Here is a 16,829-nt window from a genome sequence, read left to right on the forward strand (position 1 = left end):
GGTTCATGGGGGGGGGGGAGGGGGGAGGCCGATATTATTATTACTGTAATAATATGTTATATTAACGTTGTATGTTTCATACAATTTTGCAAACTTGCCATCAGCCAGACAATTTAACCAAAGGGTCACAAGTGTCTAATTTAGGGCCTGTTATGCGACAAGTGTGGTTCAACCCCTAGAAGAGTTTGAGCAAGACATTTCGTCGAAGAGGAACCGCATGTGAGTCCGATCATCTTTGGGATGTTAGCTGGCACAATGATATCTGTTCCGCAAAACTTCCAACAAGTTGTTATTAAATGTCTGGCACCCAGCAAATGTACGTTTGGAAGTAAAGCTGAAATATTTCGTTCTGAGCAACTCCTATTCCAGTGAAGAATTTTTGTTTTAAAAGTTGTGCTTTACTTTGTGCACAAGTGCTACAGGAGGAGGAGGAGGAGGAGGAGATTAGTGTTTAGCGTCCCATCGACAAAGTGATCATTAGAGACAGAGCAAAACCTCGGAGTAGGAAAGGATGGGGGAGGAAATCAGCCGTGCCATTTCAAAGGATCGATCCCGGCATTTGCCTTAAGCGATTTAGGGAAATCACGAAAAACCTAAATCAGGACGGCCGGAGACGGGTTTGAGCCGTCGTCCTTCCGAATGCGAGTCTAGTGTGGTAACCACTGCGCCACCTCGCTCAGTCAAGTGCTACATACCGGTGGTTATAATTAAAGTGCAGCTACTCACGAACTTTCAGTGAGGGCTCTAATTTCCGTATGGCAGCGAAACTTGGTAGATATGCTAATGCGTTAATGTGGAATAGATTTACGCTGGAAAAAATTTCTGTCCAACTGTTGCCCTCAGGTACAAATGTGGCCCTGTACACGGCCTGTATGACGGTATTACATCCACACTGTCATTTGACAAGCCACAGCGTGAGCGAACGGTGATGTTATCTAGCGGAGAAACTATGAGCTGTCAGTGAAATTGTTTTATGTGAAAGGCAGCAATTACATTGCCGCTTTGAGAGAGCATCACCAATGGAACGTCCGAGTTGAGGTCCATTGTTATTAAATGGTTCAAAGAAGATGATCATGAGCATAGTGTGACACCTGGAATAGGAAGGCGTCCTATTCCGGTAGAAGAGCCTGATGAGGTTTCTGTTGCTTTAAATGACCATGCAGAACTTGCCCTGAGTAGTGTTAGTGCTCGGCAGTGTCACGAGATTTGTCCATCCCTTGGCCAACAGTACCGCAAGTTTCGTGTCTACATTACGCTGGTACTCGTACAACATGGAGACGGTGCAGTAACTGGTACCTCATGGTCACCACCAACGTTCTGAATTTGCTCTTCGGTTTCTAGCACTGATCGAACTTGTTGACACGTATGTTCCACGAATATTGAAAATATGCATTCGTTGGGGAGGAACGGAACACTGTATGGTCCAGTCATCCTGTCACCGAGAATGATGGCCCACACATGAACACCAAATCGTTGTTGATGAGGACTATGTAGAGTAAATCGTGGCTTCACATATGCCCAGACGTGCGAACTGTGGATTTTGAAAGAGCTTTCACGAACTCTGATCGGTGAATAGAACCTCGTCTGGCAATCAAGGGCGCAGGGCAATTCGTTATAAAAACCATTGTACCAAGTGCACTCTGTTGTAAAAGTCATTGTGCTAACTGCATGCGTCGGGGAAAATCTATAAGTGCTAGTGTTGCTGTGCGCTGGTGGTGGAAAGGATGAAGCTGCTGGTCACGTAACACATTGCACACAAGGCTATGTTCGACGCCAAGGATGCGTGTCGTGTACTTGTAGATGGAGTGTCTTCAACATGTCGCAGAATCTCGTCTTCCATTCCGGGAGGTCACACTGTTCGAGCCGGGTGTTGTGACCGAGCGGTTCTAGGCGCTTCAGTCCGGAACAGAACTGCTGCTGCTACGGTCGCAGGTTCGAATCCTGCCTCGGGCATGGATGTGTGTGATGGCCTTAGGTTAGTTAGGTTTAAGTAGTCCTAAGTTCTAGGGGACTGATGACTTCAGATGTAAAGTCCCATAGTGCTTAGAGCCATTTGAACCACACTGTTTGACTCTGACCTGTATCTTGCATACCTGAACGGAAAGTGGCTGTTTACGTAGTAGGAGATGCAGACGACCGAGTGTTAGGTGTTGCGGAAATCGTCGGTTGGGAAAGCACTGTCGACTCTCTTACACTGCAACTCGTCCCTTTCCATTCAACAGACACATATACCAAATGTCCTTCAGCCCTTTCATAATACGTAAAACGCTCCATGTTCACTGCTGTCACAAGGCGGCAATGACTGCGAATGAATCTCTGTGTTTCCAAGCGGACCTCAGAACCAACCACCCGTACACAGAGCAATTTTGATACGTCAGTACACGTTGCCAGTCAGCAGCTTATGTCAGCGCCACTAACGAAAAGTTTCCTAACATTACTTGATGACTTCAGAGACCATATGTTCCTGATGCAAATATATTTATTTTGATTTTCCGTACCGCCTGTATCAATCTGAGCAAATAGTTTCCGAACACGCAGGACCCACGAGCGTCGCAGCCGCGCTCGTTATAGGGTTGATGCCTGCCCATATTCCGTTATTTCCTCAACATCTCCTCAGAATTCCGTGTGGTTCTTACACGAACTGCGCGCTGCAAATGGGCGAGATATCTGTCTGCCTCACTCTCGTTAGTTACATGAAATGTTTCTGCGTTTTCCTTGGTGCAAATCCTTCAACAATTTTAAAAAGTAACCATATTTTATACTTTTCCTTTTTTTACGTAGAATGGACTCTTCGATTAATGACTCATTGGAAAATGAGACACTTATCAGCCAAACACAGGCGAGATGGTAATGGGACAGTTTTCGAATATTTGAGACGGGATTTCTAGTTCCAGTATGTACCTTACAACCAACAGAACACTCCAGAAAACAGATATGAGAACCACGGTATGGAAACTCTTGTTAATTTATTTCTGTAAAAATTTGTCCCAGAAAAACATGAAAACCTAGTGCATATGAAATTACACTTGTTTACGTGAACACAGAGTGAATTCCATCGCTTCTTCGACGTTTTTGTTGTTGTTGTTGCTATTGTTGTTGTTGTTGTTGACGTCGTCGCCGTCGTCGTTTTCCTTCCGAAGACTGATTTGATGCAGCTCTCCATGCTACTCTATCCTGTGCGAGCCTCTCCGTCTCAGAACAATTACGCAATCTACATCCTTCCGAATGTGCTTACTGTGGCAATCTCTTGCCCGTCCACTTCGATTCTTAGCCCCCGAAAGCTCCTCCAATAGTAAGTTGGTGATCCCTCCCTAGATGTCTCAGAATGTGTAGTATCAACTGATCACTTTCTTTTTGGTCTAATTGTGCCACAAATTCCTTGTCTCCCCAATTCTATTCAGTACCTCCTCATTAGTTACGTGATCTAACCATCTATTCTCCTACATTCCACAGTAGCACCACATTTCTAAGGCTTCTTTTGCTGCCAACTTCCTTAACATCACATTATTTAATTGGACTACATTCCATTACCCTTGTTTTGCACTTGTTGATGTTCATCTTACATCCTCCTTTGAAGACAGTGTCCATCCCGTTCAACTGCTCATGCAAGTCCTTTGCTGTCTCTGACATAATTACGATGTCATCTGGTAACCACAGAGTTTTTATATTTTTTCCCTGAACTGAAATTCCTACTCCCAATTTTTCTTTAGTTACCTTTATTGTTTGTTCAGTGTACAGATTGAATAACATCGGTTGTAGGCTAGAACCCTGTCTCTTTCCCTTCTCAACCACAGCTTCCCTTTCATTCTCCTCGACTCTTATTCCTGCAGTCTCGTTTCCGTACAAGTTGTAAATAGCCTTTCGCTCCCTGTATTTTACGCCTGCTACCTTCAGAACTTGAAAGAGCGTATTGCATCTAACATGACGATAACTTTCTCTAAGTCCACAAATGCTGTAAACGTAGATTTGTCTTTCCTTAACCTATCTTCTAAAATAAGTCGTAGGGTCAGTAAGACCTCACTTGTTCCTACATTTCTAGGAATCCAAACTCATCTTCCCCGAGGTCGGCTTCTATCAGTTTTTCCATTCTTCTGTAAAGAATTCCTGTTAATATTTTGCAACAAAGACTTAATAAACTGTTAGTTCGGTAATTTTAACACCTGTTAGCAACTGCTTCTTTTTAGAATTGGAATTATTACATTCTTCTTAAAGTCTGTGGGTATTTCGCCTGTCTCGTACATCATGAACACCACGTGGAAGAGCTTTGTCGATATTAGACTATAATTGCTGTCGAAACTGATTACAGTATTAATGCTGATATGTCTAATATTATTGATGTGACCACATAGACGACGTTTTGTTGAATGTTTCGCGCGCTGACACTTGTTGATGGCCCAGTACTGAAAGCTGCAGCAATTTGGGGGAGAGTTTAATTTCTGTCACGCTGAACGATTCTCTTCAGTCGTCTTTGGCTCCGTTGTGGCAGGATCTTTTTCCAGCCGCAGAGATATCGGAGATTTGATGTTTTACTGGATTCTTGATATTCACGGTACATTCGTCAAACGGTCGTACGGGAAAATCCCCACTACAGCGCTACCTCGGACATGCCGTGACCCATCGCTCGTGCGCCGACTATAGCACTACGTTCAAACTCACTTAAATCTTGATAACCTGCCATTGTAGCAGCAGTAACCGATCTGACAACTGCGCCAGACACTTGTTGTCTTATATAGGCGTTGCCGACTACAGCGCCGTATTCCGCCTGCTTGCATATCTCTGTGATTGAATACGCAAGCCTATATCAGTTTCTTTGGCGCTTCAGTGTACATCTACGATGGCAAACATGATGTACTTCTTACGAAACAATAAAACTGAAGAAGACAGTCGAAAATTATTACAGTGAGAAGTTAACTTAAACAGAACGTTATCTCGGCTGTCTTCCGAGGCTATAGAAACATGTCGGGTATTTGAATAAGTTTGAATGATATCCCACCATTCATCACAATCTTTAGAACTGCTGTAATCGTAGCAGTAGCAACGGTTTTTCCATAACTTGTAATACCAACGGGGGCCCGAGTTCTTTCTTCCCACCACATAAAAGATTTTTAAAAAAACGAATTCCTCTAACTGTAGTTAACTTTCATCGGAAATGCGCCTACGGCATTGCTGGCCGTGAGGCCCCAGTCGGGGAAGTTCGGCCGCCGAGTACGAGTCATATTGCAGTCAATGCCACATTGAAGAACTTGCGTGCCGGTGATGAGGATGAAATGATGATGAGAACAATACAACACCCAGTCGACGAGCGAGAAAATCTCCAACCCTACCGGGAATTGAACCCGGGCCCGCTTGCATAGGAGGCAAGCTCGGTACCATCCAGTTTTTTTTTTTGTTTAAAAAACTCATTTTGTTCGATTTCGTTCGTTGTATCTGCTCGGGGCGGACGTCGTAAGGCACCCATTTCAGTTCGTCGTTGATCCATTAACTCAGTTTTTTTTTTTATTACCGAACACGCTGAGTTACCATGCCGGCGTTAAGCTCGCGTACTATCTTTCATAACAATATACTTCTCAATTAGGTGCTGCTGTACCAAGTGTAGAAGTATGAAACCGGAATTTGGTTGCAATAATGAAACGTCTGTTGTTTGAAACTGATAAACAATATTTTATTCAAAATAATCTCCATTGCTAATTGATACATTTCTCTTACGTCTCCGGCAGACTATGAATGCCACGCAGAAAGACACTTCTTCTTTTGAAGCGAAGAAGTCAGCGAGCCATTTTTGTTCATTTTCATACGAAGTGAAGCGTTGTTCAGCGAGAGAATGTCCCAGTTCTAATGTAACGGACTACTGAAACTACCGATACCACCGGCTTGGCGAGGTGTACGGTGCCGTCAATCAGCGTGAAGGAGCAAGTGAACTTTAACTACGTGAACATAGAGTGAAATATTATTATTTTGTTACAAAACTGTTAAAACACTTTTCATTTTTTATACTATTTTTTCATGTATGTATACGTGCGATGTGTAAAATATCGATATACGACCAAGGTTGGCAGTACAGCACAGTTTGGAAGCTCTGTGAACAGGAGCCGGTTTTTGGGGTGTAGAGACAATGGGCAGTTGGTGTTGAGACGTTTTGTAATACGCATGCTTTGAGAAGGTCAAAGATAGAGGGAACGAAATGATGTATTGGAAAAGCTGTTACACTGAAAATTATTGAATATCTTCATGATCAGCATTTATAAAATAAAAGTTGGAAGTTTAACAATGTGTCAGTTCTTACGCAGCAAAATACGCACCCTGGACCTCAAATTGATTTAACAAACAGCGGATGGCGAGATTCATCACTGCTGACGAGCGTGCAACAACGACCAATAAAAGTAGGAAAGTTATTTTACTGTAAATTCAAATTGAGATGTTACCTATCTTTCTCCATGTTTTCAACCCTGTATGTACTTGTTGTTAGAGTCAACAGCGTGACGGGGACTGGTGGTCGACTAGACCCATCAGGGAGACCACACAGGCTTAAAATGATAATTTGTAACTTAATATAGTACTACTGATAATAATTAATATTTGTCCCCCGGAGAAAAAAGGTGCATTACACAGTGATGCAAATAGATGATAATCGAACGGAGGCAAGTCTGGAGAATGGGCCACATGTCTTAGTGTTTCCCAACTGAAGGCCTAGATTGTTTCCCTGACCCGTTTTGTGTGTGTGACGGGGCTTTATCATTGAGCAATACGACTTTGTGTTGCCTTTTTCCATATTCCTGTAGTTTTTCACGTAATGCTCGATTTAAATCGATCATTTTCTATTGGTACCGATCACTGTTAACGATTTCACTATGTTTCTGCAGCTCGTAATAGATCACACCCTTCTGATCCCACCAAGAGCATTGTCTTGTTTCCAAAGTGATTTCGTCTTGCAGTGGATGTCGATGGTTTGCCTGGATTCAACCATGATTTACGACGCATAGGATTCTCAAAATATATCTCTTTTTTATCACCTGTCACTGTTCGATGGAAAAACGAATTTCTTTTGTATCTGGCGAGCAGCATTTCACAAGTGGTCTTCCATATGCTTGCTGTATATCCTTCAGTTCATGGGGAACCCATTTTCCCACTTTCTGCATCTTTTCTCATAGCTTTCAGCCGAAGAGAAACGGCTTTCTGCGTCACATTCAATTGTTCCGCTAGTTCCTGTTGTGTTTGAGTATCATCTTCATCGTATAAAGCCTGCAATTCGTTGTCTTCGAACTTTTTTCGGTGCTGTCCGGCGATCATCGTTTCTTACGTCAAAATCACCACTTTTAAATTCTTTGAACCACCCGAAACATTGTGTTTTCCCAAGAGCATGATCGCCGAAAGCTTCGTCAAGCGTTCGATGCGATTCTATGGATGTTATCTGCAAGTGATAACAGAAAACCAATGCTGTCCGGAAATCATAGTTCGTAGGCACAAAACTCGACTTGTTTATAGGTTTGAAACAGATACAGATGTAAGGAACTTGGTCTACTGTGTGTTGACATTCGTCGTCAGCCGGTACAGGAAGTAGATGCCGCTGCAGGCGCGGCCTCACGGGCCCTATGCTGACGGCTAGCACCATCTGCAGGGAAATGTTGGTTTCGTACTTCTACATCTGGTATAAGTAGGTCCATAACGTGGTAATTTCTTCCAGCACAAGCTTAGCAGTGCCAACACATTGACCGTAATGTGCACACCGAGCGGAGGGATACTTCATGACTATCACAAAAAATTTTTAAAAATATACATTTCATTGACTATCGCTGACTTTTATTCACAACATACTTTTTAAAGATGTATATATTCATATGAAGGGTCCTGAACCTGATACTGTAAATATGACAATTGTTGTGAACCCGATAATATGAATATGACAATTGTTGTGAAAAGTCACGATCACTACTAACAATTAGATTTTACTGAAAAATGTCAAACAATTGCCGAATCTCGTGTAAGGTAACATTAACAATAATAAATAATTTTTCAATATTTTCAACTCTATTACGAGGGTTAATGTGTAAATGCAGTTTGAGTTGCCGATAAAAAAGACATTTTAATCAAGCTTTACATTGTTGCACCTTCAGTTCTCTTACGCCAATTTATTCGTTCATTTTGTGTCTCTTACGAAGGGTATACAACGGAGCCGCTCTCCACTATACACATATTTGAGGTGCTATTTTGGGACCCTGTTCAACTCTCAGCAACTCTCATGGTTGTGACAAACAGTGTTCTTTTCACTTGCTCATTATTAGCTATGCAAGTCCTGTTTGTTGTGTTAAGTTCTTGTACTTCGTTCATTAAGTTGTGTCATTGGTCAGGACATAACAGATTTTCCTCTTAAAATTGTAATTTTCTTCGGCGCTGATTTAAAGAGTATTTCCGACCCTGAAATGCTCCATTAACCAACAATTTGTGTTGTTACTCAAAACAAAAATGAACGCTTTCTACAAACAGTGTTCGATCATTTCTTGCACTAAATGAAAATACTGGGGTTTCAAGCACAAATGCTTGTGGAACTCTCGGTACACTCATGTTTCTGGCAGCCCCATAGAGCTTCTTGTAGTCACGTGTGGCTTTTGTGAGCAACAGACAAGTGCATGTTCCCGGTCGCTTCAGATTGTTTAGAGTTGTCTAAATGCCACTCGATTTTCGCATTTCCGTTCGCTCAGCCACAAAGTTTATCCAAACTGTTTACACGACACGCGAATTGAATTGTCACAATGCAGCCTCTTATCGAGTTTGGCACAATATGCGCATCGCACAACTACTGTGTTGACTCGCCCGAATGAAATTCCGATGCAGCTTTCAGCGAAGCCATGAGGTACGACACAAACTGCAGCCAAACAGTGAAGCAACAGAGTTCTGTCATTCTTTCCTTCTTTCTTCCTTATAATTGCTAACTGAATTCTCAACACAGTTGCGTGACTTATTATTGTAGCTGATATTTAACTAGTCGCGGTATTAAGTTACATTTTTCGATTTAATTTTTTCTGCGACTTTCCCATCACATAACAGTTCTTAACCAAACTTAAACTGCAGCGAACATGATCAAGAATTTAGATGATACTTAAAGTGTTTGTCCAGCTTTAAACTAAAGTCCATTAATTCGAACAAAATATCTGTGATTTTGGATTCATTGCATCAAACCAGTCTCAGGACTGAAGACGACAATAACAACCATTATCGTGTCCTTGCAATACTTATCCAGAACCGTCTCAGAAACGAATAGAAATTATTACTGAATTTATGACATAACTGATATTCTACGGCATCCTAATTGTGTTAGACAACAGACTCCCCGTGACGAGAACTTAATGCGCTTCAGTATTGATTTTAACTAACACTAACAAATTCACATGATTGCAGAAATGATTTTCAGGTTTTCCATGAGCCTTCGCTTCCGCTCATATATACACTTTCTGTATATCGATTTCTTTGGCCCAGTGTAATTTCATACCGCCACACACCTACATAATATTTATTTTTTCGGTTATGATTTATCGCACAGCTCATAAAAATTTCTGTATTTTGCAACTGAATGTTTTATTTATGTTAATCACACATGTCTCACTTATTAATACTAGACATCCTCAGTGGTCTGATCTGCAAAACAGAAATATTTATTTCTGTATATGTTGTATAGAGAGCGTTCTCTTTCTTGTGTTGTTATGGCATAAGATTGCCATGTCTGTATCCCAGTGTGTTGGTGACTTTCTTTTATTAGATGTTCTTGATACATTAATTCGTCAGTGCCTTATAAGTTCTTTGTAACTGGTATTAAAATTTCTTGCCCACATCCCACTATATATGAGGTTATAGCTACAGCATGTTAATGCCCCATACTCTCCCATACGAATCAGTTAGCTCTGCAACGTGTGCAAGGATTCATTAAACTGGTCTTCTGAGGGTGTGGCCTGGTCCAAACTAACAACTTAAGTCTACACTGAGTGATGGGTCAAGGAAGAGTAACCCACACCTTAACCTAATTGGCTTACTTTCGAAGAAAACTGGGATACCTGATACTATTATTGATACGAAAACGCTATCACTTCAAACGACCCATCAGTACTATCGTTACTACCACTATATGCTTCAAGACAGGGTCTGGCTAAACTTCAAAGACATATTCCACATAGTTAGAAGAAGTCTGCCAACCCATTAATTACGCGTTAGGATTCGTTTTCTACAGTTATTCACTGTAAGTCAGTCGTGGAAAGCAGGAGGGAATAGAAAATGAAAATCGTTCTTACAGAAAAATTTTAAATTGCCTTCCGCTTGCATTGACACATGTGTCAATCCGCCGCATTGGATTCCAGACGCACTGATCTATCCCTGGAATATTCCGTGTGGATTTGCAGCCCTCCACAATACGAGCACGAAGATTTCCTGCACCTTGTACCGGGATGCGATACGTAAAGGGGGAGGGGGGGGAGGGGTTAGGTCGTTTGGGGCATGAGACCAAACAGCCAGGCCATCGCTCTCATCGGATTAGGGAAGGACGGGAAAGGATGTCAGTCGTGCCCTTACAAAGATACCATCCCGGCATTTACCTAGAGCGATTTAGGGAAATCACGGAAAACCTAATCAGGGTAGCCGGACGCGGGATTGAACCGTCGTCCTCCCGAATGCGAGTCCAGTGGGCTAAGAAGCTTAGAACACTTATACTGCTCACATTACTGGACTGAAAATAAAATAATCCCGTCGGCTCCTCTTAAACAGACTTGTTTCAGCAGCTAAACTTTCCATGGCTTCTATCTATGTACGTAAAACGTGTGTTCCTGAATAATGAACATATTTCTGCACAACGTAAGTGACTTTAAATCTTTCTGTAGTTATCTTTATTATTGACTATCTCCATCACGCATTTTACCCTAGGTTAAATTATCATTTGTTAAAAAAGTACCCTCATGTATTTGTTTCAGTTTTCTAGTAGTTCATCTTCTCCTTTCACCTCTCTCTGCCCATTCCCTCCACCCCGCGCTCTCTCTCGATCTCTTCCTTCCCCCTCACTCTGTCCATGGTCTCTTACCCCCTCCCCACTGTCCATCTCGCTGTTCATCTCTTCCTCCCTCCTGCTCCTGTCCGTCTCCTCTCTTTCCTTTTTCAGTCATTTCTTCTTCCTTTCCTTCTCTGTCCATTTCTGCCTCCCCTTCTCTGTCCATTTCTGCCTCCCCTTCTCTGTCCATTTCTTCCTCCCTTCTCCCAGTCCATCTGCTCCTTCACCCTCTCTATCTGTCCATCTTCTCCTCCGTTCTTCCACCCACGTTACCACCTCTACCCGAAAATGAGGCTGGTTATTCTTACTCCAACAGTTTTTTTTTTCCTGATAGTAATTAATATGTATACCAAATTTTACTGAAATCGTTCCAGATTTTTAGGTTGAGCTTTTTACCTGTGGCTTTATTTGCATATGCACATGTCAAATATATTTTATATGCATTTTACATATTTCACAAATATTTGTTGTGCACATGCTCGTATTTCGCGTACGCCTCTAGCGAATTTCGCCCTGCAATTTCATTTCCACGCAGCTCAATGTTAATGATGTGTCCCCTGAACTTTGTGTCGTACAATTATATAATTTTGGTGGTACTTTCTGTGGTGTAGGTGGTTACTGCCTGCGAAATGTGTAACGAGTACAGTTAGTAGTAAGGAAATAATAAATTAATACGTCATATTTCATGCGGCAGTTCTCAGCATGAACGGCAAAAATATAGTAAGCGATAACCTTTTTCACTTTCATAATTATGTGGAGAGTTGTCAGCAAGAGAAAGTTTCATAAAGGTTCGATGCCATGTGTAAAGTTTATTGAATGTTACAATGTGCCCTCATTCATAAATATTGGATTAATAAAGTATGGGTATTCACGAGTTGTGAGCTACTCTTCTATTTTTATCACCCCTTTGACAGATAGGTACACACATTTTGTCATGCATAATTACATATGAATCGCAAACTGCAGAAAGGTAGCTATTCTGAAATTTATAAATTTCCTCTCAGTGGATCAATGCATTGTTTACCACAAAAAGGAATCCTGTTTCCACGATAAGACAGGCCTGGCAACGCCGTCAGTTTTCTGTTAACAGCAGTTGGCGAACTAATTCGGGGAATGTTGGTAGGAGAAGGAAAGTGGATGACGATGTTGAATTCATAAAAAAAAATTCTCAGGAAACAGTAACAAGTTTTCCATTGTTCAAATGAGGATAGATTCTTTATCAACTAAACCCACGTAGCCTAAATTATGCTCTGCTGAAGCGATGTTTCTTATGGTAAAGTCGTTTATAGCACCCGAAAGAGTTTATCACTATATGAAGATGCCACGAGATGACCTTTGGAGCTGAAAATCCGCATAGTGCGACATTAATACTGCTGGTTCGATGAAGGACATTTTTATGCTGAGAGAAGCTCTACAACCTTTGAAACTGTCACTAAAGAAAGGCCATATATCTGTTCTGCTTATAAATAACAACAAAAGCCATCTAGAAATTTTTCCTCTACATCTCTCAAGACACGATACAATTTTGAAATTCAGTCACCTCACCACTGACAACAACGGCATCTAGTGAGGTAGATGGAGATAACTGAGTAATGCAAACAAGAAAAATGTCAAATATTATTCAGAAACACGTAATAAACAATTTTTATTATAATGAAAGGTATTTATACGTAAAATTTTATTTCAAAACACGTAACGTAACCCTAGCATGAATTTGAAAATCCCTTTTACTGCAGAAAGGGAACATGTCCAACGCCAACAAAGTGTCTCCCTCTTTCCATTTATATCATACTTGACTTTTAGCTGTATATAATGAGAGAATACCTACACCAAAAAACCTGAAATACATGGCAGGAGATAAATTGCATTAAACATGTTTATTCAGTTTTTTTGTCTCTACTATTAAAGTAGAATACGTGGGCTTGTTGCCTTTCCGCAGGAAACGTTTCGTCTAAGATTCCATGAACTAAGCCGCTTGTTTGAGAAAAGAGATTCATGACAAATTCCGTTATGGAACAAATATACTGGGAAGAAGTTTCAACATCAATAGTTGCATTAACAGGGCATTGAAGGACGTGCATGAGTTCACACCACTAATAATTCGTTTTAAGAGCTTTTGTACTCTTAAAATTTTAATTTGTATTCGTGAGTTAGCCCGAAAAATGATCCTCTAGGGCATTATGGAATGAAAGTAAGGGAAATGTGTTACCAATTTCTGTTTTTGTATCACCTATCTGTCACAACATCTACATTGAAAATCAAGATTCCCTTTGGCGCTTCAGTAGTTCGGCAGTATGTTCCTTTGGGCTGAATTTTTTATTAACTTTACGGGTTTAACGACGAAAACAAAGCACAAAGGCGGTGTGAACGTTGTGGAACGAAATAGACCGTATTCTTTTCAGAGGAATTATCCCTGTTTCTGGATTATCTGTTTAGGATGTCTTGATGGGTTTTTGAGCCACTGTCCTCCGTGATGCAAATGCAGTTTCTGACCATTGTAAAACATGATCTTTCGGATAGGGTGGATAGCAATGTGCGGCTGTTTGCTGATGATGCTGTGCTGTACGGGAAAGTGTCGTCGTTGAGTGACTGTTGGAGGATACAAGATGACGTGTACAGGATTTGTGATTGGTGTAAAGAATGGCAGCTAACTCTAAATATAGATAAATGTAAATTAATGCAGATGAATAGGAGAAACAATTCCGTAATGTTTGAATACTCCATTAGTAGTGTAGCGCTTGACACAGTCACGTCAATTAAATATTTGGGCGTAACATTGCAGAGCGATATGAAGTGGGACAAGCATGTAATGGCAGTTGTGGGGAAGACGGATAGTCGTCTTCGGTTCACTGGTAGAATTTTGGGAAGATGTGGTTCATCTGTAAAGGAGATCGCTTATAAAACACTAATACGACCTATTCTTGAGTACTGATCGAGCGTTTGGGATACCTATCTGGTCGGATTGAGGGAGGACATAGAAGCAATTCAGAGGCGGGCTGCTAGATTTGTTACCGGTAGGTTTGATCATCACGCGAGTGTTACGGAAATGCTTCAGGAACTCGGATGGGAGTCTCTAGAGGAAAGGAGGCGTTCTTTTCGTGAATCGCTACTGAGGAAATTTAGAGAACCAGCATTTGAGGCTGACTGCAGTACAATTTTACTGCCGCCAACTTACATTTCGCGGAAAGACCACAAAGATAGGATAAGAGTGATTAGGGCTCGTACAGAGGCATATAGACAGTCATTTTTCCCTCGCTCTGTTTGGGAGTGGAACAGGGAGAGAAGATGCTAGTTGTGGTACGAGGTACCCTCCGCCACGCACCGTATGGTGGATTGCGGATTATGTATGTAGATGTAGATGTAGATGGTAGGCGTGAACTATCGACGTTTCGCAAGTTGGTAACATCAAAGGAAAATATTTGGTTTTTGATCACTGGCATGTATTGGTACATTTTAACGTTAGTGGTGAGCTGGCTCGCATACCTTGGAAGGAGAACCAGAGGTTGACAAGGAAGGGATGCTCCAGCGAGGCGAGGATGTCCACCTCTCGCAGCACGTTGCGCAGCGCGTCCCTCTCCACGCAGGCGCTCTTGTTCATGTACTTCATGGCGAACATGCGTTTACAGTCCTTCTTCTGCACGATGCACACCTGTAGACACAACACCAGTAACACACGTAAGCAAAGCAGAGTTACAGTTGAAGACCGGGTCCCCCCCCCCTCTTCCCCCCCTTCCCCCCCCCCATACTCTAGACGCACAAGTCCACGACGCAATGTAGTTACCGAACACCATGATAGCATTTAATCATAAAGCTTATTATTGACTCACTGCTTCTCATAATAACAACACGTATCTTCACCCACTGCCTGACCACTAATGCTTTCGCCGGCCGCGGTGGTCTCGCGGTTCTAGGCGCGCAGTCCGGAACCGCGCGACTGCTACGGTCGCAGGTTCGAATCCTGCCTCGGGCATGGATGTGTGTGATGTCCTTAGGCTAGTTAGGTTTAAGTAGTTCTAAGTTGTAGGGGACTGATGACCACAGCTGTTAAGTCCCATAGTGCTCAGAGCCATTTGAACCACTAATGCTTTCCTTGTGCCATGGAACAGGAAATTATCAAGATTCCATCCACGAAGAATACCACAGTACCCTCTACCTTCCCATCTGTATTCTTCCGTCACTGTCGAAAGCATTAGAACATACACTATCTGATAAAAGTATCCAGATGTCACGAGAGACCAACGCGCCAGTATAAAAGGATGAGGAAGTATTGTGTTGTCAGCAGAGCAGCAGTATCAGCAGAATGGATCGGTCAGGAGAGTTCATTAACTTCGAACGTAGAATAATCACTGCAAGTCACCTGAGTAACAGATCCACAGGACATTTCAAAGCCTCTAAAGCAGCCCAAGTGGACTGTTTGTGATGTGATTCTGAAGCGAAAAGGCGAAAGAAACAACAAGAGCTAAACCAACGCTAGGCAGAGTTCATGTAGTGACAGATCGATCACTGCGGAGGGTGCCTGTAACAAATCGCGTGAAATTGGCGGATGGAGTCAAGCGTGACATTCAAAGTGCTACCAGCAGTCCAGCAAGTACAGTGACTGGGCGTTCGGAGTTAAAAATAATGGAAAACAGTCATCGAGCGGCTCCTCATTAGTCATTCGTTTCTGTAGTTAGTGAAAAACGAGCCTTGATGTGATGTAAACAGCTACTCCACTGGACTGGGAACGAATAATTAGGAATGATGAATCACGGTACCCCATGTGGCAATCTAATAGAAGTATTTTGGTTTGGAGATTGCCTGGATAAGCGGGAAATGTGCGTATATTTTAATCAGTTACGTAGACTCTTTTAGAAAAGAAAAAATGCGTGGTTTAAAGGACCACAAAGATTGCAAGTGTATAAACACTGTATGTCGTTCAGCAGTTTAATCGATATATCCCCTAACAAAACATACTTTATTCCATCCATCCTTCCTAAAAATTGTTTATTAGATATTGGAGTAGTTGACTAAGGGTTATTAACGAGTATTAGTTTTGAATACAGCAGTATTTTAAGTAATACTTGTCATCGTATGTACTGCCAACAGTAAGGTACGGAGGTGTCGATGTTACGGTATGAGAGCGATTCTTTGTGACTACATTGTGCTCTCCTTACTGTGTTCAACAGAACGCTAAATGAGGAACGATATGAACACAGTTTGAATCATTGTGTACTAGGTACAGTAGAAGAACATCCACATGACGGCGCACACTGTCACATAATGGTTTATGGGCAGTAACATCCTTCGAATGGTGTTGTCTGCCCCTAGTTCTACTTGAACCAGATGGAACAACTTTGGGATGAGTTACATTGTCGACTTCGCGCCGGACGCTATTGCTCTAAATCGCTACATTCTTTGGTTTCAGATCTTGATGCAGAATAGTGCTACTCCTCCAAAGATACCTCACTAAATGTTTCCGACCAGCCTACCTACTACTTAATTACAAACAGCGTACTATGAGAAACAGTTATAAGGTTTTAAATATTAACTGGAAATTACAATGCACTTACAACTATTACGCAGTTAATAAAGCAACTAATAAATAAATACCATTAACAAATAATTATAAATAATTAATGAATTAAATTTAATTTGAAATACGTGTCTATTGTCGCAGTAGTAGTCAAATCATTATGACACACTACTACGTACGCCACTAGAGGAGCGAAAACAAAGTGCTACATTCCACTGATAACGTAAAATATCTTCCTGTAAGTCGTTTCCTTCATTGAAAGGAGGACAATGGTGGAAGTGTATGGCCACAATG

The 16,829-nt window shown here is 41.7% G+C and overlaps 1 protein-coding gene across 1 annotated transcript in view; it reads right to left on the reverse strand.

Moving 5' to 3' along the window:
- Window positions 1–16,829, reverse strand: part of LOC126251894 (serine/threonine-protein kinase 32A) — a 620,320-nt gene that overhangs the window by 221,340 nt on the left and 382,151 nt on the right. Inside the window, exon 3 of the mRNA XM_049952606.1 lies at window positions 14,507–14,672. Coding sequence (XP_049808563.1) covers window positions 14,507–14,672 — 166 coding nt within the window. The remainder of the gene's footprint in view (window positions 1–14,506; window positions 14,673–16,829) is intronic.

This window comes from Schistocerca nitens, chromosome 4 (genome assembly GCF_023898315.1).
Source record: "Schistocerca nitens isolate TAMUIC-IGC-003100 chromosome 4, iqSchNite1.1, whole genome shotgun sequence".
Taxonomy (NCBI): domain Eukaryota; kingdom Metazoa; phylum Arthropoda; class Insecta; order Orthoptera; family Acrididae; genus Schistocerca; species Schistocerca nitens.